Here is a 24298-nt window from a genome sequence, read left to right on the forward strand (position 1 = left end):
CTTCAGCTCAATTACAACAGAGCCACAGGACAGCAACTTCATCAACAGTTCAGTCTGCAATAACCGTAACAGTCACACCACAGTCATTTTCACATTTCATTGATAACAAATGTGCTGCCAGAAATATGCCAAATGGGCCGCCTTTTTCATAAGCTCTCGAGCTCTTCTACGTTTCTCAGACAGACAGCAGTGGAGCCATTTGTAACCATTATTAAAGTCATATTTCACAGCTTTGCCAGTAAATCACCCTGAAATGTTTCAAATTAGTTGGATTACTGTTTTACTTTGCTGTTACTGCTGCAGTGCGTGCTAGACAGCTCTAATGTGTCAGAGGGTGGTTTGCAGGGTGGGCCAGGAAAACGAGCATCGTGTTTCGTGGTGGGACAAAAATGTGCTATAGCAAACAACCGTAAGCAGAGCGGGCACTGTATGTGTTGTTAAAGAATTATATACGGTGAATCCTCAACAACATGAACAGCCAGTGAAATCATTAATAGATTAGCCCCAACTGTGGTGCATCTGGAAAAAAAGAAAAAGTTTCACATGAGTGCAATGTTAAACCTGAAAGCATCCCTAAAAACGCTGGCCAGCTTTCAAGGGCTGACCGGTATGGATCCAACTGGATGATTCATTATGAGAAATGAAAACATTTAATTATGGTAAACTGGTTTTGAGTAATGCTATGACTCACATGTGTGAGCCATGGTGTAGATCATTATAGTATAGTATAACTGGTAAATGTCACTAGACTGAATCCGTGGGAACTCATGCAGAGAGTATATCCGCTGCCCTGTGCTATAGGCCGCTGAGTTTAGGAACACCACTATATATAGGCCACCCAATGCTGTTGATATTGTTTTCACTCTCAAATAGTATGGATTCTCTCAGTCTTTTATAATGTAACACAATCTATTGGTGTTCACTGTTGACATTGAGAAATGATCATCAGCGTAAAAGTATGAATGGCTGATGTTTATGGCTGGTACAGCATATATTTATATTGCTCAGAAGATATAAACATCTGGTAACTTGTATTTGTATTTTGGAACAGTGTCCTCCAGTGAAATAGATCAAAAACTTGTGAAACTGTAACAGGGAAACTCCTCACCATTTTTTTCTAAACATTCACCTATGGGATTGGATTCATTGCCAGAACAAACAAATATCATCCTATTTTGGAGTGAAAAACAGAGAAGAGCTGTAAAAATAATCTGGATATATAAATTCTGCTGCTAGATAGCTCTTAAATCGACAATGCCAACAAACATATGAATCATCTCTCACAAATCCATTCATAAAAGCTAACGTTAGAACAAACACACTGGCCCTAGCCAAGTGTCCAGCACATTCAGCATGACACACAAGTAAAGCCATAATGAAAATTGATATAAAATGGTCCAAAAGTTTATTTTATGAATGTACCTATTTATACATTCAGAAGTCCTACACCCTTACATTGAAATAAGTCAATGATATTCTCTGAAGAATGACTGATTTAATTTAAGCATACATTTGTATATTCCCTACTATAAAAACACTTAAATAAATTACTTGCATATAACCAATGCTGCAATCCATAATTTCCAATGAATAAATGCATGTTTTTTTGTTGTCTTATGGAAATGTACATTTTTAAAAGAAGACAACACGTCGCCAGCATGTTCCTCCCGTCCTGCAGATGGCGGACGCGCTCAGTTCAGGCTTCTGCGCCTCCTCGACCCATCAGATGGTGAATGTGACAGCGGATCAGTGCGGTGCGGGTGAACGATGCTTTGATTCTCATTCATGTCAACAACAATCTGAAGAGCAGCCAAACCGACGACTCGCGCTTTCACATGAACGGAGTAAAATGCAGCCGGACGATTCGCAGTATTTGCAGCGGTAACCATTACATTTAACTTAAACGTACATCGCAGTGACAGTGTTATGTTAGTTCGATTATGTCCATTTATTAAGGGAGATATACTGCATATACGTGTATATTAGATATTATGAATCTGTGTGTTCACTCTCTTTGGTTTTCAAGCGAATTACTTCATTATAATTTCAATATTTACAGTGTAAATCTGGGTCAAATTCATCCGCTTCACTTGCAGATGGGCGTGGCCTACTGTAACCATCCCGTTGTGATGCCACCGTCTCTGCTTATCTAGACATTTATGTTGTATTTTTGGGGGCGTCCTGAATGAACTGCACCTGCACTTATGATGCACGATCTATGCTTTATAGGCTTGGCAGCTCTCTAGGGTTTGAGACACCTCATTAATTATTGCAATTCACTGTCACATGATCCAATCTTAATCTCTCCTGTGTCTATTAGGAAATGTAGGATTGGTGATATCGATGTGCATCCCACAGAAAAGGCTCTAGTTGTGTACTATGAGGTGGAAGCCTCCATTTTAGGAGAGTCGGGCAATGCCAGGCTTGAGGAAAAGAAGGAATGCCAGAAAATGTAAGCTGAGATTTGCTGCACATACTGTACATTCTCTATTCTGTTTATTACTTTTCATTCAACTCGTTTTACATGTGTGTCTATGTTTGTTCTTTAGCATCCGGCTGAGGAGTCTGAATGCCTGCACTGATATATCCTCCCTGGCCAGGAAGGTGGTGGAAGAGTGTAAAATCATTCATCCATCAAAACTAGCGGAGGTGGAGCATCTGCTGCAATATTTACAAAACCGAAAGAAGCCTGGCAGTAAATGTAAATCCCTCTTTAAAAAAAACCCAACTAAAATATTTTTTTAAGTTATACATTTCTATGAGCAACTCACAGTCTTGTTTTAGCAGTGTTTTTGAGTTATTTATTTTTATCATAACGAATTTTAATGGTGATGATGTTTGTTATTTTATGTTGTCTGTCCTTAGCGGAGAAGAAGGAAAAGAAACCACCGAAACCTAGAGAACTCCTGCCGTTTGAAGGAACGGAAGTACGCCTTGTTTCCAAATTCCTACCCAAACACATTTTAAATTATATGTAATTAGGACCGACAAAGTGAATGTGTTAACACATGTGATTTAATAAAAAACAACAACTTTGAATTACACTGTTCAAAAGTCTTTGAACAGTGTAATTCAATCATCAGTGATCATCCACAACCTCCTTGATAGAAATGTTAATATCAATGGAGGACTACATCTTTACATAAATCCTAGTATTTTGTTTCCTTAATGTTTTAATTGTGAAAAGGTTAAACATTTTAGTTGATTGACAGCCATAGTTTTAACTAAAGTTGATTTATTTCCATAATCCTTTTTTTTCAGATTGATGAGGAGGCCAATATTAATAAAATTGATGAGTACATAGAGCTGTTGTATGAGAGCATCCCAGAGAAGATCAGAGGGTCCACTCTGATCCTCCATTTGGCCCGTAACCCTGATAACCTGGAGGAGCTCCTTCATAATGGTACTAAATTAAATCACTGTTAGTTTCCACTTAATTCACTGTCAACAGTGTAATTATTCTGTAATTATTCTGTTTTGATTTCTCTTGCAATATATGATAGATCGATTTTTTTTTTTTTTTTTTTTTTTTTTTTTTTTTTTGGTGGAGTATGGGTTTAATCTGCGTCAGTGATTATTATCGTTTTGTTTGCGATGTTTTTCAGAGACTGTACTCGGAGCTCTGGCCCGGGTACTGAGAGAGGACTGGAAACACAGTGTGGAGTTAGCCACTATTATCATCTACGTCTTCTTCTGCTTCTCAGGGTACACAACAGCTTTTTTGTCCTTTTGTCAGCAGCCATACTGTTGTGGTGTTTTAAATGGCATAGAATAGAATAGAATAGAATAGAATAGAATAGAATAGAATAGAATAGAATAGAATAGAATAGAATAGAATAGAATAGACACTGGTTGAGGAGGTTTTTAGCATGGGGATAATTATGCTAATGTTTAATGTGCTGTCATGCAAGCGCTGCCAGCCAGAGAGAGATAGAGAGCTGGGGAAAGATTGCTGCGAAAGTGTTAGGCCGTGAGCATCTCGGCTGCGTGGCGTGTCCGTTTTTATTTTGGCTCCCATGTTAACCGGTTAGAGCTTGCACACTGCCTGGTCACGCATGGCCCGAGCCGCACAGAAAACGCGTGCATGCTTTAAACAGAGGAGACGCCTATTTTTCACGCGACATGAGCGTGTTGGAAGCGTTTCCAAGCAGAATAGAATAGGAAAGGATGTTTATATGTCATTTTGACACGAATACATATTAATAAATGACATTTTCATGTTTGAAAGTCTGTAGGTTAACATAAATGCAGATATAGGCCTAATTGTAATAATAAAAAACAACATAATTATCGATTTTGAAATATTAAACCTGTCAATACAGAACGAAATATTCTGTAGCCTATTTTGCCGTCAATACCATAGATATGTATGGTCGATAGGCTACTGCTGACGTTGTCCTTGCTGTATCAATAGGCAATATATTTATATTTAACATGAAGTATAGGGCTTCTCTGTACATTAATAGCAGCAGCAGCGTCGCGCCAGACACGCTTCTGGTGTGCAAAGACAGAGAAAACGCCACGCAGCAGAAACGCCACGCTCACGTCATGCTTGCAGTGTGTCTCCGGCTTTATTATATCGAGTTGTTGAGGGCGCAAGTTTATTTTGTTTGTATCTGAGAGCTCAAGTATAAACACAAGTGAACTTTTTAACTTTATTTCTCTCACAAAATGCTTTCAGCACAACTAAAAACAAACACGACATCGACATGAATACAGTAGAGCTTCTGTCTGTTTCAGGCTAGGGGATATTAATGTTGAAAAACCTCATAAAATGAAAATGTCATGCCATGGGACCTTTATAAAAGGAGTAAACATTTATTTCAAAATCTAATTTACTATATTTTTGTTTTTACTGTATTTTTGATCACATAAATGCAGACTTGGAGAGCATATGAGACATTTCAAAAAATTGAAAAGAGAAAGAATACTCTGTTTTGACAGGGGTATTTTGGAGGATTAATATGCTACCTTCACTTTTAATTTTTTATTTTAAGAAGCAGGTTGCAAACCTTATATCATTCCAATATAGCTCTTGTATAAGGTTGAAAGCCTGAAGAAAACCATGATATGTTCTCAAAACATCTTTAGTGGCCGCAGATCAGGTTACTGCTTTCACTGAGATAGCTGTCACCATTTATTTGAGCTTTGAAGGACTGTGTTCTCAGTTGAAGGTTTTCCTTGGCTCTCATTTTTAGATGGCTAATGTGGAAATTTCTTTCCACAAGCTAGAATAACTTTGACGTTTGAAGGATGTATTTGAAATGTATGATAAGTTGTTTGGCCCGATCTTTCAGTTCTGTTTATGTACTAATCAGGACTAGAGTATGAAATTCATCTGGCGTGTCCGTCTCGGTGTCTCTGCATACCAGCCATTGTCTGGTTCTCAGATTGTATCGCATACATCAGTGTCTGGCTGGATGTGCCAGTAGAGGTCGGAGGAGGACAGACCCTCACGACTCGTATTCTTCCTGCAGTTTCTCTCAGTTCCACGGTCTCATCACGCACTATAAGATCGGCGCCCTGTGCATGACTATCATCGAGCACGAGCTGAAGAAATATGACATGTGGCAGGATGAGTTAGAGAAAAAGAGCAAGGCTTATATCCTTTTTGTCATTCTCTTCTTAATCAAAAAGAAAAAAACATAAATTCCTAAATTTGCATGTTAAATGAACTGGATTGCTCCTTAACATATCCACGTGACGAGGACCCCGACAACCAGAGCTTGCGGAAGGAGCATGAGAAAACCTTTAAGAAATACCAAAGCCTCCTGGTCAAACAGGAGCAGCTGCTGCGAGGTACAGAAAATAGTGTTTTATTTATTTATTTACCAGTTTTGTAGGAATCATTCATGAGGTTTTGTTTATGTGTTCCTCTTCCTCCCTGTGGCTCTAGTTGCATTCTACCTGCTGTTGAACCTGTCTGAGGACACCCGCACTGAGCTCAAGATGAGGAACAAGAACATTGTGCACCTGCTGGTCAAGTCTCTAGAGAGGGAGAACGAGGAGCTGCTGGTACTGGTGGTCTCCTTCCTCAAAAAGCTCAGCATCTTCTTGGAGAACAAGAACGACATGGTAAAACCATAGACTGTAAAAAATATGGACGTAGTGTCCATTTGTCACCCATAGGATTCGGATAAGCCGTTCTGAAGCATAAAGTAGGGTCGAGCTGGGCGTTGCCATCTTGTCAGCGTGTCATCGCGTGTCATTCCCGGATATCAGAAAACTGGCAAAGAGGCGGGATGTGGGCGGAGCCTAGATGATGCGATGACTATAATCGGCAGATAAATGGCTATCCACCTGTCACTTAAAGTAACCACACCCTTAATTAGGCAGAAATGTAAGGCTTTATATAATGTAAATGAATGAGTTATAAAAAAATTCACCCCCTCACAGTTGTCATGAAGGGCAAAATTAGCCACATAGACCAAAATCACAATTTGTACCAGACTGTAAACATGTTTTTTTCTGCTGTAAAGTTGGGCATTTTAACATGGTGCTCAATGATATTCTGCTCCCTTCTGGAGCCTGTCCCTAGTGGCCAGTTGAGGAATTGCAGTTTACATTACTTCCATATTGGCTTCAAGAAAGAACGTGGTAGGTTGCCGCTTGGGCACACAATATACTTTAAAACTCTTTCAAACATCAAAAAACAAAAAACAAAATAAGAAACTTTTTATGTGGGAAAAATATTTATATCATGGCCACAATTTAACATTAGCACATTTTGCTAATTCGTTCCCTCGTTTTACTAAAACATGCACATGATCAAAAAGTTTGTTCCCTTGTTCTACTAAATTATGCATGATTTCATCGTTTCGTTAAATCATGCACACAATATAATAATTTGTTCCCTAATTTCACTAAATTGCCCGCACTATATAATAATTAATTCCCTTGTTTTAATAAATCATGCAAACCATAAAATAATGTGTTTTACTAAATGATGTACACAATATAATTAATTCCCGTTGTACTACATTTTTATAAAACGAGGGAACAAATTATTATATTGTGCGCATAATAGTATAGCAAAGTAAAGTCGTACGCACAAAATAAAGATGATTTCCCTTGTTTTACTAAATTGTATGCAAGATGTAATAATTTATTCCCTCGTTTTAAAGGTCCCGTTCTTCGCGATTCCATCTTTCAAACTTTAGTTAGTGTGTAATGTTGCTGTTAGAGCATAAATAATACCTGTTAAATTATAAAGCTCAAAGTTCAATGCCAAGCGAGATATTTTATTTAACAGAAGTTCCCTTTCAAAGCCTACAGCGAACGGCCGGTTTGGACTACAGCAGGAAGTGCAGGGATGTAATGACCAAGGGGGTAATCTAGCGCTCGGAAAGCGTTCCACCCATAGGGGCGGCCATTGCTAACCAAGCATCACCTGCTGTTAGCATCCCATTGACTCCCATTCATTTTTGAGTCACTTTGACAGTGAATAACTTTACATCTGAGGCGTTTAAAGACTCCATTTGTCCATTGTTTATTTATAAAGAAACACGACAATGCATAAAAGGCTCTGTTACCTTGTATCTTACACTATCGCCCCGCAGAAGCTGTTTTTGTAAAAATAGGCTAACTATTGCATCATAACCAACTGATGACATAACCGGCTCTGTCGCACAGTTGAGAAATTACCGTATAGACCGAAGGAGACGCTCGCAGGCAATCTTTTACTGTCTATGAGACAGTCGGGGGGACGTGGAGACATAAAGTCTGATAAAGTCAAGGGGGAAGAATGGGGAGAAGCCCATAGTGAGCCAAAAGCAACAGGAGAAATATTTAAACAACGTGATTCAGCTTTCACTTTCCACAACTACTAGAAGACCTACAGTTGTCAGACAGGTTGCTCACGTCACATCTGACGTTGAAGTCAATGGGATAGCTCTGTCCATTTCTTTTACTGTCTATGGTAATGACGTCACTAGAACCGTTTGTTGACTAACCCTCCGCCCACAAGAGAAGAGCGCGCATTCAGCGCTTGCATCTCCCCGTTATGGTAAGAGGCGGGACCTTTCCGGGCAAAGTGCACTAAGCTGCTGTCCAATCACAACACGGGAAGCGCTGGCCCAGAACTCGTTACGTGTTTCTGAAGGAGGGACTTCATAGAACAAGGAAATCATCAGGCCGTTTTTAGGACAGAGGCGCTGTACAGATAAGTAAATTGTGTGAAAAATACTGTGTTTTTTTACAGGCGAAACATAAACTCATGTTATATTGCACACTGTAAACATAATCAAAGCTTCGAAAACACGCGAAGAACGGGACCTTTAATAAATGATGCACACAATATAATAATTTGTTCCCTCGTTTTACTAAATGGTGTGCACAATATAATTCATTCTCGTTTTACTAAATTGTGCTCACAATATAATAATTAATTCCGTCGTCTAAATTAATTATGCACACAATTTAATAGTTTGTTTCCTCGTTTTACTGAATGGTGTGCACACAATAATTTGTTCTCTTGCTTTACTAAATCGTGTGTTATAATAAATTATAATATTATAATAAAGTTTTTGTCCCTCATTTTACTATATCGTGCACACTATAATAAATCATTCCCTTGTTTTACTAAATTGTGCACACAATATAATAACTTCTTCCCTCATTTTACTAAATTGTAGACATGATATAATAATTTGTTACCTTGTTTTGGTTAAATCAAAGCGAGGGAACGAATTAGTACAACGTGGACATGATTTACTAAATCGAGGGAACAGATTATTATATTGTGTTCATGATTTACCTAAATCAAGGGAACTAATTAGTAAATTCTGGCCATGAAATGATGTATAATTAATAAAGTTCAGGAGTAGAACATTCAAAGGATCTACCTAATCAGCATTAGAGGAGACTGTAACAAGTTCGATAAGGTAAGGAAGGAAGAGGACACGGGGGTCGGCAGGACTGTTGATGCTTTTTATTCTTAACTCAAACACAAACGTGCACACTTCTTCGTGTGTCTGTTTTCTCATATATCGCTCAGTCTCTGTATCACTTCCGGGTCACGCACTTCCGGCTTCCGGTAAACTCAGTGTCTCGCACCAACAGTCCGACTCTCTCTCTCCTTGGTCTCCGGTTCCGCTGGTGTTTTATCCCGTCTCCGCGCTCATTACTAGAACAAGAGACAGGTGTTATTAATCTGCGTCCAACCCACTCACTTACCGCTCGTCCCGTGGCCCTCTCTCCTGCTGCAGACCTCGCTGAACCACGCCCCCCTTGCCACATACCCCCACCGCCCGACTCAGGCCGGGGAGCCGTCCGGCCTGCAGCCCCCCCCCCCCCATTTCTGGAGAGGAAATCGGCCACAGCCATCTGAGCACCCGGCCTGTGGACCACCTTGAACTTAAACGGCTGAAGAGCCAGATACCAACGGGTGATCCGCGCGTTGGTATCCTTCATGCGGTGGAGCCATTGGAGAGGAGCGTGGTCCGAACAGAGAGTGAACTCCCGCCCCAGGAGGTAATAGCGGAGGGTGAGAACGGCCCATCTGATGGCCAAACACTCCTTTTCTATGGTGCTGTACTTAGCTTCTCTCTTGGAAAGCTTACGGCTAATGTACAGCACCGGCCGCTCTTCCCCCTCCACCTCCTGGGCCAGGACTGCGCCCAGCCCCCTGTCCGACGCGTCAGTCTGCAACAAGAAAGGGAGAGAAAAGTCAGGGGAGTGTAACAGCGGCCCGCCACATAGGGCAGCCTTTACTTGGGTAAAAGCCTGTTGACACGGCTCCGTCCACTGGACCGTATCTGGTAGCCCCTTTCTAGTAAGATCAGTCAAAGGGCTGGTGAGGTCCGAATAATTTGGTATAAACCGTCTATAATATCCCGCCAGCCCCAAGAACTGTCTTACCTCCTTTTTGGTCTTGGGCCTCGGACAGGTTGCAATTGCGGCAGTCTTATCAATTTGGGGACGCACCTGTCCATGACCCAAGTGGAAGCCCAGATACCTTACTTCCACCCGCCCAATCGCACACTTCTTCGGATTGGCCGTGAGCCCCGCTCTCCTCAGCGACCTCAGGACCGCCCTCACATGCTGCATATGCCGCTGCCAGTCGTGACTATAAATCACTATGTCATCTAGGTACGCAGCAGCATATGCAGCATGGGGACGCAAAATCCTATCCATGAGTCGCTGGAAGGTTGCGGGCGCCCCGAACAAGCCGAAAGGAAGCGTGACAAATTGGTGTAATCCGAACGGCGTGGTGAAAGCTGTTTTTTCTTTGGACAATGGAGACAAGGGGATCTGCCAATAGCCCTTTGTTAAGTCCAGTGTCGAATAAAATCGAGCCGAGCCTAACCGATCAAGCAATTCGTCAACCCGTGGCATTGGATACGCGTCGAACTTCGACACAGCGTTCACCTTGCGGTAGTCCACACAGAACCTGACCGAGCCGTCCGTTTTGGGGACCAAAACTATCGGGCTCGCCCAGTCGCTGTTGGACTCCTCGATTACTCCCATGTCGAGCATTGCGCCTAATTCGTCCTGAACTACTTTTTTCTTGTGTTCAGGCAAGCGATACGGCCGGCTGCGAACTACCACGCCCGGCTCGGTCTCGATATGGTGCTGAATCAAGTCGGTACGTCCCGGTAGGGGCGAGAACACGTCAGCGAACTCCGCTTGCAACTTCGATAAATCAGCGAGTTGTAACGGTGAGAGGTGATCTCCCCCAGGGGCCAGCGCGACTGATTGCGCTTTAATGCTCGCCTCTGGCCCGAGATCATCCTCTCCCCCGATCACCGTTGCCAACAACACCGATTCCACCTCATTCCATTTTTTCAGCAGATTGAGGTGGTATATTTGACGTGCCCCGTTCCTATCGGATCGTATCACTTCATAATCGAGCTCTCCTATCTGCCGTGCGACCTCAAACGGCCCCTGCCACTTCGACATTAATTTTGAGCTCGAGGTTGGGAGTAGAACGAGCACCTTCTCTCCCGGTGTGAATTTGCGCAGTTTAGTACCCCTGTTATATGACCGGCTCTGGCGGTCCTGGGCTTGCAACAAATTCTCCCTAGATAGCCGCCCAATGTGTGGAGTTTTGTTCGCAAGTCCATGACGTACTGAATTTCGTTTTTGGCCAACGAAGGCCCCTCCTCCCAAGTTTCTCGTAGGACGTCCAGCACCCCCCGTGGCTGACGCCCGTAGAGAAGCTCGAAGGGGGAAAACCCCGTGGAGGCTTGCGGGACCTCGCGCACAGCAAATAAGAGGGGTTCTAACCACCGATCCCAATTTTTGGCGTCTTCTTGTACGAATTTACGGATCATGGATTTAAGAGTGCGATTAAATCGTTCGACCAAGCCGTCTGTTTGTGGGTGATAGACGCTGGTTCGAATGGATTTAATGCCCAATAATCCGTACAATTCGCTTAACGTGCGTGACATAAACGCCGTGCCTTGATCAGTGAGGATTTCTTTCGGAATCCCCACCCGGGAGATTAAACGAAACAGTGCGTCCGCAACACTCTTCGCCGAGATGTTGCGGAGAGCCACTGCTTCCGGGTATCGTGTTGCGTAGTCCACGATAACTAGCGCAAAACGATGCCCGCGTGCGGATCGTTCTAATGGCCCGATGAGGTCCATCGCAATTCTCTCGAAGGGGACCTGCATTAATGGTAGAGGGCGCAATGGCGCTTTTGGGGCGGCCAGTGGGTTCACCAACTGACATTCAGGACAAGACGCGCACCACCTGCGCACATTGTCATAAATGCCTGGCCAAAAGAATCGGGTCATTAAACGATTCAGCGTGGCCGCCTGTCCCAGGTGGCCCGCCATCGGGTTAGAATGAGCCGCCTGGAAAAGCATTTCCCGGCGGTTCTTTGGTACTAACAATTGGGTTGTATCCATTTTTGTCTGAGCGTCTTGGGTCACTCGATACAACCTATCCTTAATTATGGCAAAATAAGGATACGTGACGGGCAATGCGGGTTGGAGGGACTGACCGTCGATAGTGCGGACCTGTTGAAACGCATGTTTTAGCGTCTCGTCTTGGGACTGCTCCAGAGGGAAGTCATCGCGGTCCGAGAGAATCAGTCTCTCAACCCCGCTCGGTTCCTCTGAAGCTATTCCCAAGGGCCCCGTGTCAGTCTCGCCAACCTGCACTCGCACCGCCCCGTTCCTAGCCTTGTTTTCCCAAGCGGCATCCGCGCACAACGATCCCAATAACGCCGAAAAGGCGGGCCAATTCGTCCCCAGAATTAGCGGATGCCGGAGGTGGGGACTAACCGCCACCTCAACACTATGCTTTTTTCCCCTAAACTGTATCGTGACTGGGACAACCGGATATTCCACCACATCCCCGTGCACACACCGCACCTTAACCACGCGGCTTGTATCCAACGCCCCAGGCTGAATCAGGCTTTGATGGATCGAGGTTTGGTTACATCCTGAATCCACCAAGGCCTGATATGTACCCCCCTTGATACTTACAGGAATTTGGTACTCTCCTGCTTGATCGGGGGTGGTCCGCTGGACGTCCGGGATCCGGATCATTGTTCCGATGTCCATCATCGGACATCGGTCCACAAAATGATCCGGATCACCGCACCGCCAGCAGGCCAGCCCAGGCCTACCCGCCGCCCCGGCGGCGGGGAGTGGGTTGGAGGCTGAGCGCGGAAAGGGGGCGGAACCGGATCCATAGTCACTACCAGTCCCCAGCGGCCCCGCCCCCCTGGGCGGGACCCGCGAACTCCCAGACGGTCCAAGGCCCATCCCACCCCGGCCTCTGGGGGGAACGCGAGGAGGGCCTGGAGGGCGGGACCTGGGGAGAGGGACAGGTCGAGAGAGAGAGAGAGAAGGGGGAGAGAGAGAGGGAGAAGTTAGTGGGGGTGCGCCGACCCCCGGGCACGCCACCAGGTGGTCCTCCGCCAAATTGATGGCCGTCTCCAGCGACGTGGGCCGGTGGCACTGGACCCACTCGGCGGTCTTCCTGGGGAGCCGAGTGATGAACTGCTCCAGCACCACCAGATCGACGACATGGTCCACGTCGCTGCCGCCGGCCAGCAGCCATCTGCGGCACTCGTCCCGGAGCTGTTGGGCCAATGCGAAGGGTCGACCGGACTCGCCCCACTCCAGGGAGCGGAAACGCTGGCGGTGTTGTTCTGGGGTCCGGCCGACCCGCTGAAGTATGGCCCGCTTCAGGTCGTCGTAGTCCAGGAGGTTCGCAACCGGTAGATGTTGCGCGGCCGCCTGGGCTTCGCCGGATAGAAGTGGGATGAGGCGCACCGGCCACTGTGCCCGGGGCCACCCGCAGGCCTCCGCGGCTTTTTGGAAGAGATCCACGAAGGCCTCGGGGTCGTCTTCCGGCCCCATCTTCTGTAGGGGCACGTGCACCGGTGCGCTGGCCCGCCCAGCGGCCTCGGCGCGAACCTCCCGGTCCATCCAGCTCCGGAACCGCTCGCGGTCCTCTTGCTGGCCTTGGACAATGGCCTCGAAGCGGCGCTCCTGTTCGGTCCGAAGGTCCAGCAATGCCTTATGATGTTCCTGGTGGAGGACCGCGAGGGAGGTGATGATCTCCGCAAATGGCGAGGCGGAGGGCGTTGTCATGGCGGCGGCTCTGTCCTGCTTCCTTCCCGGGTTTCGGCACCAGTGTAACAAGTTCGATAAGGTAAGGAAGGAAGAGGACACGGGGGTCGGCAGGACTGTTGATGCTTTTTATTCTTAACTCAAACACAAACGTGCACACTTCTTCGTGTGTCTGTTTTCTCATATATCGCTCAGTCTCTGTATCACTTCCGGGTCACGCACTTCCGGCTTCCGGTAAACTCAGTGTCTCGCACCAACAGTCCGACTCTCTCTCTCCTTGGTCTCCGGTTCCGCTGGTGTTTTATCCCGTCTCCGCGCTCATTACTAGAACAAGAGACAGGTGTTATTAATCTGCGTCCAACCCACTCACTTACCGCTCGTCCCGTGGCCCTCTCTCCTGCTGCAGACCTCGCTGAACCACGCCCCCCTTGCCACAGAGACATATATAAATACTTAGCCGACTCACCTATGTTCCTCAACAGTTTTATTCTGCATCCCTCCATCACCACGTCTCTTCACACTCGCCTGGTTACTATCCTAACCAGAGATACGGGGAGAGTACTCTGGGTTTGGGTAACATTCCGAGCTCGGAGCCCTCCCCACGGACAGCACATCAAATACGCATACTCTGTCTAATCAATTTTATATGTGAACTCGTGAAATATAGATTTTGTCTGCATGCCATGTGCCAGGCTCCGTAATGTTCAACAATGCTGTGTATTTGTTTTGCCTATTTTGCACTGTATTTCACTGTTACTACGGTAAATGCAATTTTGAAATAATGACCTAGTGAGATCTTTTTGGTGTTCAGCACTTATACATCTTCATGAAATTACTGAGATCACTGAAAATGATATAGATGCATTTTAAGCAAGCGTTAAGCTGCATCTTTAAGGTGTTTTAGTAGTTTATGGGGTCAGTTACTGTAGGCTATATCATGATTTTTCTGTCATCACTGTACAGAGACTCGTCCTGCTTGTCCTACTCTGCTTCACTGTCAGTCCACCTGGAATCAATCTAATTCTGGCTATGAATGTGCATTTATCAAGACAGAACTTGTTTTTATTCCTGTATCCCTTAACCAAATCCTTGTTGTAGATAAAAGAAATATAAAATCTTTCATCATGTACGTACATAAAAACACATGTTGGACAAAATATTCTGGCCGTTGTAGGAACAACTGAGAAAAGAAGATGATTGTGTTTGTTCTCCAGACTAAGTGATTTACAAAGGGAAAAGATTGTTTAAATGATTTTGTGTAGTTGTTTCTTTCGACATCTAATTTAAAATGTATTACTTGTACTTTACTTGTGCATTTGTAGGCCGAGGTGGACACGGTGGAGAAGCTGGCTCGTCTAGTTCCATGTGAACACGAAGACCTGATGAACGTCACTCTGCGACTCCTGCACAACCTCTCCTTTGACACTGGCCTGCGCACCAAGATGGTTCATGTGGGTTTGCTGCCCAAACTCACTGCTCTGCTGGGTAACTCTCTTAACTTTCATAATGAGAATGAGATTGACCATTGTTCCACTGTCATTTAATTGCACAGCAAGGGTTTTTTGTTATCTTGTGTTCAAAAACAACAGGACTGATAAGCAACAGAATGGCATCTTAAAGGGATAGTTCTCCCAAAAATAAAATTTGATGTTTATCTGCTTACCCCCAGGGCATCCAAGATGTAGGTGTGTTTGTTTCTTCAGTACAACACAAATGAAGATTTTTTTTTTTTTAACTTCAGCCGTTGCACAAATAATGCATTTCAATGGGGTGTATTTCTATGAGAATAAAAAAACAGATAGACATACAAATCCATATTAAACCCATTGGCTCGTGGTGACACATTGTTTGTTTGTTTTTTGGCGAGAAACTGAACAGTATTTGTTATTTTTTACCTCATATCAGACAAATCTCATCTAGTATTCCCCAGCGCCATTACTTCTGTCGAAGAAGGTAAAAAAAAAAACCGGTGTGATCATAGATATATTTACGTAGATGCCTTATTTGACCGATTTTGACATTTAGCATATGAACATTTCTCAATGTTGACAACAATTGTGCTGCATAATAATTTGGTGGAAACTAATTTTTGTGGATACATTTCGTGATTTAATGGAAAGTTCAAAATAGCCATCATTTTTTGAAATTGAAATCTTTTTAACATTATAAATGTCTTATTGTCACTTTTGATCAATTTAATAAATCCATGCTAAATAAAATCATTCCTTTCTTTAAAAAAATAAATACATCTTATTGACCCTAACCTTTGAACGGAAATAAGTTCACTTTGACGATCCTTAAAATACATTGATGAATTTTTCATTTTCTCCTCACCTTTTCCTGCACCATTGGGCATCTCTGTACCTGTTTAAAAAAAACATGGTTTAGATAACCCTGTAGACCGATCCTGATTAGCACATCTCATCCAAAGCCCAGAATCTTTCTTTCTTAATGCGATAGATTGAGAATGATATGCAAGATCATATAATTTGAAATAAAAAAAGAAATGGGATGAAACTTGTATGAGCGAGATTAATGGACAAATTATATTTGTCAGGTTTCAAATTAAAGTAATCTTTAGATGTGCATCATACACTCTTATCTTCAAACAAGAATGAGGCTATTTAAGATCGGATCCAAGGATTTGAAATCGTTGCGCTGGAAAATCAGTAATGCTGAAATGTTTACATTTGAAAACCAGCATATGATCTACATCTGCATGATTTTCTTTACAAGCTGAAGAATATACAGTTACGCTGAAGGCACAAACCTGCTTTGGCAGAAGCGGGGGCAGGTGCAGATAATGGAGGTTTGACTATATCAGATATCCTGAATCAAGCTAAGCCAAACACATTTACCCAGTGATTTTGAGTTCAGCCACACGTCATAGGAGAATAATTCCTCTTTGTGTCTGTTTTCATTTTCATTCGTTCACAACACTCCAACTGCTCTTTCTGTATGTCTTTGTCAGGCATCGACCACATTATTTTGTGTAATTTGAGGCCAATCACGTTGCTCTTTTGCTGACCGGCTTGGATCGTTCTCGTGATTACATCTAAGGGCTTAATTGCTCCGCGTTTTTGCACCGTGTCAGCCATTTACGCTTCAGCAGTTAGGGCTGCGTTTAAGAGGGTACCTGGCTGGTGTCGTAAAGCCTGTTGCTCTCGACGTGGGTCATCTGCGTCTGCAGCCACTAACGAAAAGCACATGTTCCATCCACCGAGGGCCCGCCCAGGACGGCCCGCGCTTATTAATGCCACTAAAATATATGCCTCCTCCTGTGTCCCCAATTAAACAAACTAAGCAAACCTCTTCTCTCATTTTCTTTACATTCTCCGCTTTCCCTTACTTTTCTTCCCAGTGACCACATCTGCTATCAATCGCCGATGTGATAATGTGTTCTAGGGTGTCTCGGGTCCCGACTGCCATGGTTGAACTTATAATGACTGATTATACCATTGATCTATCCGAGTGTTTCCTATCTCACAGGGGAGTATCAGCATTAGGAGGGTGTAAAGTGTTATTAATGAGAGTGTTTGTTGGGAGAAGTGTGAGGGTTTGTGCTATGTGTATCCTCTCTCTCTCTATCTCTCTCTCTCTCTCTCTCTCTCTCTCTCTCTCTCTCTCTCTCTCTCTCTCTCTCTCTCTCTCTCTCTCTCTCTCTCCTCCGTGGAATGAGTTTGGATTGTAATCACATACACCACATGCTCTTATCTCCAACCTCTATGATAAATGACTCGCTCCCAACACGAGCCAGTATAAATACATTATCTAACTGACCGTGACTGATCAATTTAGATAGCGCTTTATAAGTTTACACACGTTGTGGATCTCTGAAGGTTTTTTCTCCCTCTTTTTTTTCCTGTAGGTGATGACACGCACAAGCACGTTGCAATGCGCATCCTGTACCACATCAGCGTTGATGACAAGTCTAAATCCATGTTCGCGTACACTGACTGCATCCCTCAGGTCAGAGTCTTCTTCACTTTTATACTCTTTGATTATTGGGAATGTGTTTTTTGTCGAGTATTGATTCCTCTATGAAGAATTTGTAAGTAATACAGACAGGTAGTCATCCTGGTATTCTGTGGATATAGAAAAAATGTGTGCATACTAGGGATGCCACAATTCTCAATATAATTTTGAACCTTTAGGTACAGTATTCACCGTTCAATACATGCTTGTGAATAGTTTTTTTGGGGGGTTTTGCATTTAATTTCTATTTCTATTTCTCTCAGAGTCTACGTGCTGATATGAGAAAAAAACAGTCATATGCGCTTGAAATGCTGTTGTCAGAGAGTTATACTCACGGAACACTAGTTTTTCACAAACACGAACGTTTATTATTTGCATGCGTTTTAAAGCCTTGCCGATTAAACATTTAATTTGCGTGCGTATACACTGTTTTACATCCGCTGAGCGTGCACACTAAAAGCCTCTCAAACGCACGTGATTAAAGCTACACTGTGTGATATTTCCCATCTAGCGGTGTAAAAGTATATGACCATTCAGGGAATATTATAGTTTCTGTTCCTCTCAATTCCGATTTCGTTTTAACGCCTACAGTGGCCGAATTAGTCCGCATGGCAATCCCCCTCTTCACATTCGACACGGTGCCATCGAGTGTTAAAACGCGAAAGTCGAAGCTTGAATTTATGGGTATGTCCCTCTTTGGCTAATGTACTTTCAAGATGGAGGGGCAACATGGCGACCAGCATTCGAACCCCTCACCGGTATGTATTTTCAATGGCATATTATAAACTTACGAGGATACTTTATTACTTGAAAGAAGTAAATATACATTAATGAGCACATATATTTTTGAAAGAACTAAGTGTTTTAGCTAAGAATAAACTAAAAAAGTTACACAGTGTAGCTTTAATGGACTAAGTAGTCTTACTGTGCTAATACTGTCAAATACACACTAGGTTAACTTAGGATCCCGTGTGTATGTATGCAAGCAGGTCTTATATTGACAGCAGCGAAGCCTAATGAACACTTGTCCTTAAAGGGACAGTTCACTTCTAAAATTATGTTTATTAAAATTATGTTAAGTTTTAAGTTTAAGTAAGCTTTCTCAAGTAAAATAAAGAAAGAGTATTGCAATAAAAAACATTTTCTCCTTAACCTCTTTCTGTTCCTGTTGCCTAAGAACAGAATAGCCAAAAAGTGAACCGAAGCGAAAACCGTGGTTAAAGGGGGGGTGAAACACTCAGTTTCAGTCAATCTCATGTCCATCTTGAGTACCTATAGAATAGTATTGCGTTCTTCATCTCTCCGAAAAGTCTTTAGTTTTATTATATTTATAAAAGAAATATAGGCTGTACCGAGTCTTTCCGGAAAAAACCGAGCGCCTGGAGGCATATCGCGTGGGCGGAGCTAAAGAATGACAAGCGCGCAAAGCAGTGACGTCCTCAAGTGTGGAGAAACTCATGGCTATCGAGCTCAGCTAATACAGATAATGATCCACAATCATTCGGAGGCTGAAATAAATTGAACAGGAGAAACAGCAACAGCAGGACGTCCGTCTCTGTGGTATGTACTGTATTTAGTGGCCTGTCAACATTTCTGTGTCTTTACTCGCAGTTTATGAGGACATGATTCGGGTTATGGACTATTGTATGCGACTAAACCTTAGCAGTAGCAAGCAAAACGGTTTTGCACGTCAGACTAGTGTAACGTTATACATAGAACAACAATGGAGTAACCGTTAGTGCATTTGAATGACGAAGCACGCGATCGTGTCGTTTAACTTGTTATTGATGTTTACTCACGCGACAAGCCAACAGCATAGACATTTGAAGCAGTTATACTCACCGGCTGCTTCCAAAGCAGGACCGAACCTTTATCGCTGGGACCGCCCCGTCAAAAACACACTTCTTTGGTATGATTTGGTAAAGTCCTAACAGCAGTGAACGGTGGAGATCCACCTTTGCGACGCGACTGAAGTGATGTTGTGAAGCTTCCCGTCATTTCTGCTTCCAAACCGTTCAAATGCGGCGCTGCCTTCCCGGAATGCTGTGCTGAAGCGTTGAAGTCACCCATAGGAATAAAGTGGAGCGCGGCGCCTGGATCGACTGGATCTGCACCTGAGAGTGTTTACAGGCGTGCATTTCCTCTCTCGCTCTAGTCACGCGCGCGTGCGCGCACCCTACCGGGAGCAGAGCCCGTACGGCCCATACAAGGACCTTCCGATCTATTAACGTCAAGTAGACCCATACTCGAAAAAAAACTCCGAAACTTGTGAGAAACCGGAAGGAGTATTTTTAACACAGAAATACTCCATCAAACGTCCAACATTAGTTTTTAAAACTTTGTCTATGTTTAGGATGGGAATCCAAGTCTTTAACAGTGTAAAAAGCTCAGTATGCATGAAACAGCATTTCACCCCCCCCCCCCCCCCCCCCCCCCTTTAAAAACCGAGGTATGTATTTAACTGTGGACTAACTGTATTGTTGCATCCCCAGTGTATACTGTACTGCACAAATACTAAGAGTTAACTTCCAAAAACTGTATGTTATTGCTGCTGTTGTGTGTGTCATGTGTTGTAAAGTGGGCTAATTGCAGTGCTGTCTTTCTCTCGCACGGCGTTAATGAGATAACAGAGCTAATTTAATAGGAGGGGGCCTCTGTGGGGTCACCAGCAATTGCCTGGGTACAATTTCTCTGAAACAACTCCTGCCCAAACGTTGTCATCTTAAAATGCTTGTCTTCTCTAATTGGGTGAAAATGCCTACCAGATGCTTGTTAAAAAAAAAAAAAAAGAGTTAAATTCCTCAACCTAATCGCTCCACCAATCCGCCTGGAGACGGTTGGGGCATGATGTCAGTCAGAATAGCTGCAGGACTCCTCAGGGAGGTATGCAGTGTTTTTCTTTCTTTTCAGTTTTTTCAGTCATTTTTTTTCCTCACATTTTTTTATTTGTTCATCCATTCTTTCTTTCGTTTGTTTGTTCTCCCATTCTTTCGTTCATTATTTTGTCCGTTCTTTCGTTGATTCGTTTTTTGCTCTATTTAGTTTTAGTTTTTCTCTTTTATATTTCCTTTCTGTTTTGTTAGTTCTTTCTTTTTTATTCTTTCAGTGGTTCAGTCTTTCTTTCAGTTGTTCCTTTTTTGTTCTTTTCATTCTTTTGTTTGATCTTTTGTAAATTCTGTCTTTCAATTTTGTTCAGTTCTTTCTTTGTTTCTATAATTTTGTATTTGTTTATTCTTTCTTTCGGTTGTTTTTGTTTTGTTTGTTTGTACTTTTCTTTCATTCATTTGTTTGTCTTTTTCAATATTGTTTAGTTGTTCATACTTTCATTCTTTGTTTCTGTAATTTTTTGTTAATTTATTCGTTCTTTCTTTCGGTCGTTTGTTTGTTTGTTCGTTCGTTCTTTCATTCGTTTGTTTGTTCGTTCTGTCTTTTTAATTTTGTTCAGTTGTTCATCATTTCATTCTTTGTTTGTTTATTCTTTCTTTTGTCGTTTGTTTGTTTGTTCTTTAATTTGTTTGTTCGTTCTGTCTTTTTCAATTTAGTCCAGTTGATTCTTTTATTCTTTGTTTTTTAATTTTTTTTGTTTGTTTTGTTAGGTGTTCTAAGACCAGTAGTGAAATATTAAGACCAAGAGTCAGGGGTGCAATTAATTTAAAGAAAAATTTACTGAAGAATAGTTTGCAGTTTCATCAGCAGAAGATAGCTTCGAGTCTTACAAGGAATTTGTCATAGCTGTCCAGAACAACAAGCCCACCCATCTCTTTGGATGCCCATTGTACACCACCTCAACACTGATCTGTAACACAGAATATTGCGCACATACAAATATACCACAGTCTCTCCGATGTTGGAGCTGATTAGGCTACAGTTCTTACTAGCATGTTCCCTAAAACATACTGATAACATGTGCTTTCTCTCAGTGAGAGTACAGACAACTGTACAGGCAATATTCATATTGATTCTTTAGTGTTTCAGTAAGAATAAATATACAATATAATATATTAAATGAAAGACAAATCCATATTTCATATCTGGGAGCCAGCCTAAGTGAGCAAACACTGTTACTGCACTCATTTTGTGTAGTGATGGTAGTGTAGTTGTGAAGTAGATGATTTGTGTAGTAGACAACAGTGATGTTGTAACATCACTGTTACACCAAACATTTTGGAGGTATGTGAACACAGGACACCGTGTTGTTATCAAGTGTTTAGTGACACATCACACATCTCTAGGCCAGACCCTCAGTCACTCCTCAGAGACCAAATACACACTTTAGAAAACAAGAAACAATCAGGGGTTCTCTTAAGCAAAATCATAACTGGAAAGAATCATTATAATAATAAAGGAAGATAAATATTGATTAAGGCTTTGATTATGATTTTAATTAGGATATATATATATATATATATATACAGTCTTGTTCAAAATAATAGCAGTACAATGTGACTAACCAGAATAATCAAGGTTTTTAGTATATTTTTTATTGCTACGTGGCAAACAAGTTACCAGTAGGTTCAGTAGATTCTCAGAAAACAAATGAGACCCAGCATTCATGATATGCACGCTCTTAAGGCTGTGCAATTGGGCAATTAGTTGAATTAGTTGAAAGGGGTGTGTTCAAAAAAATAGCAGTGTGGCATTCAATCACTGAGGTCATCAATTTTGTGAAGAAACAAGTGTGAATCAGGTGGCCCCTATTTAAGGATGAAGCCAACACTTGTTGAACATGCATTTGAAAGCTGAGGAAAATGGGTCGTTCAAGACATTGTTCAGAAGAACAGCGTACTTTGATTAAAAAGTTGATTAGAGAGGGGAAAACCTATAAAGAGGTGCAAAAAATGATAGGCTGTTCAGCTAAAATGATCTCCAATGCCTTAAAATGGAGAGGAAAACCAGAGAGACGTGGAAGAAAACGGAAGACAACCATCAAAATGGATAGAAGAATAACCAGAATGGCAAAGGCTCAGCCAATGATCACCTCCAGGATGATCAAAGACAGTCTGGAGTTACCTGTAAGTACTGTGACAGTTAGAAGACGTCTGTGTGAAGCTAATCTATTTTCAAGAATCCCCCGCAAAGTCCCTCTGTTAAAAAAAAGGCATGTGCAGAAGAGGTTACAATTTGCCAAAGAACACATCAACTGGCCTAAAGAGAAATGGAGGAACATTTTGTGGACTGATGAGAGTAAAATTGTTCTTTTTGGGTCCAAGGGCCACAGGCAGTTTGTGAGACGACCCCCAAACTCTGAATTCAAGCCACAGTACACAGTGAAGACAGTGAAGCATGGAGGTGCAAGCATCATGAGATGGGCATGTTTCTCCTACTATGGTGTTGGGCCTATTTATCGCATACCAGGGATCATGGATCAGTTTGCATATGTTAAAATACTTGAAGAGGTCATGTTGCCCTATGCTGAAGAGGACATGCCCTTGAAACGGTTGTTTCAACAAGACAATGACCCAAAACACACTAGTAAACGGGCAAAGTCTTGGTTCCAAACCAACAAAATTAATGTTATGGAGTGGCCAGCCCAATCTCCAGACCTTAATCCAATTGAGAACTTGTGGGGTGATATCAAAAATGCTGTTTCTGAAGCAAAACCAAGAAATGTGAATGAATTGTGGAATGTTGTTAAAGAATCATGGAGTGGAATAACAGCTGAGAGGTGCCACAAGTTGGTTGACTCCATGCCACACAGATGTCAAGCAGTTTTAAAAAACTGTGGTCATACAACTAAATATTAGTTTAGTGATTCACAGGATTGCTAAATCCCAGAAAAAAAAAATGTTTGTACAAAATAGTTTTGAGTTTGAACAGTCAAAGGTAGACACTGCTATTTTTTTGAACACACCCCTTTCAACTAATTCAACTAATTGCCCAATTGCACAGCCTTAAGAGCGTGCTTATCATGAATGCTGGGTCTTGTTTGTTTTCTGACAATCTACTGAACCTACTGGTAACTTGTTTGCCACGTAGCAATAAAAAATATACTAAAAACCTTGATTATTCTGGTTAGTCACATTGTACTGCTATTATTTTGAACAAGACTGTATATATATGTGTGTGTGTGTGTGTGTGTGTGTGTGTGTGTGTGTGTGTGTGGCAGTGGATTTCAGAATTCCCCCTTTCATTTTATTCTTTCTTTCTTTCTTTCTTTCTTTCTTTCTTTCTTTCTTTCTTTCTTTCTTTCTTTCTTTCTTTCTTTCTTTCTTTCTTTCTTTCTTTCTCGTTTGTTTTTTTGTTCTTTATTCCTTTCTTTTTCTTTTTCTTTTAGTTGTTCATTCTTTCATTGATTCTTTTGTGTTGTTTTGTCCTTTTGTTTCTCTCTTTCTCATGTTGAAGACTCCCCTGACTCTTCATCAATAGCTGAAGTCAGTCTGTCTGTTTCTGCCTGTAGATCTGGTGTCCCTCAGGTCTGCTCTGGCAGTTAGCCTGGACCCTCTTCTGTAAGGGAGGATTTAGATCAAACGGCCTTGCTGCTCTGGGTTCTGAACTGGCAAGAGAGGCCCGGCATTGGACCCATTCCTCTGCCACAAAGGGGTCTAGCTATAATTACTCAAAGCTGTGAGGTGTGTGTGTGTGAGGAAATGCTTGCAGGGGTTATGGAGCTATGAAACCATGGAGAGCTCAGAGACGGAGGTGGGAGGGAGGGGATGACTCAGGGGTACGAGGCAGGGCCTCCCATTGCTGGTAAATAGGAGCAAGCAGGTGCCAGTGAGTCTAGACTGCGTGATTTGGAGGCCTGGGACCCAGTTATGTGATACTCTGTATGGGAGAGGCCTGATTGCTCACTG

The 24298-nt window shown here is 42.7% G+C and overlaps 1 protein-coding gene across 1 annotated transcript in view; it reads left to right on the plus strand.

Annotated features, from left to right (window-relative positions):
* The first annotated feature begins 1706 nt into the window (after positions 1 to 1706).
* The window catches only part of kifap3b (kinesin-associated protein 3b), a 45277-nt gene continuing 22685 nt past the window's right edge, over positions 1707 to 24298 (plus strand). The window contains exons 1-11 of the mRNA XM_067453918.1: positions 1707 to 1881; positions 2321 to 2452; positions 2550 to 2701; positions 2866 to 2927; positions 3262 to 3403; positions 3606 to 3705; positions 5478 to 5602; positions 5701 to 5799; positions 5897 to 6075; positions 14852 to 15014; positions 17398 to 17498. Of these exons, the coding sequence (XP_067310019.1) occupies positions 1727 to 1881; positions 2321 to 2452; positions 2550 to 2701; positions 2866 to 2927; positions 3262 to 3403; positions 3606 to 3705; positions 5478 to 5602; positions 5701 to 5799; positions 5897 to 6075; positions 14852 to 15014; positions 17398 to 17498 (1410 nt within the window). The 5' untranslated portion in view covers positions 1707 to 1726. The remainder of the gene's footprint in view (positions 1882 to 2320; positions 2453 to 2549; positions 2702 to 2865; positions 2928 to 3261; positions 3404 to 3605; positions 3706 to 5477; positions 5603 to 5700; positions 5800 to 5896; positions 6076 to 14851; positions 15015 to 17397; positions 17499 to 24298) is intronic.

This window comes from Pseudorasbora parva, chromosome 9, assembly GCF_024679245.1.
Source record: "Pseudorasbora parva isolate DD20220531a chromosome 9, ASM2467924v1, whole genome shotgun sequence".
NCBI classification, from domain to species: Eukaryota; Metazoa; Chordata; class Actinopteri; order Cypriniformes; family Gobionidae; genus Pseudorasbora; species Pseudorasbora parva.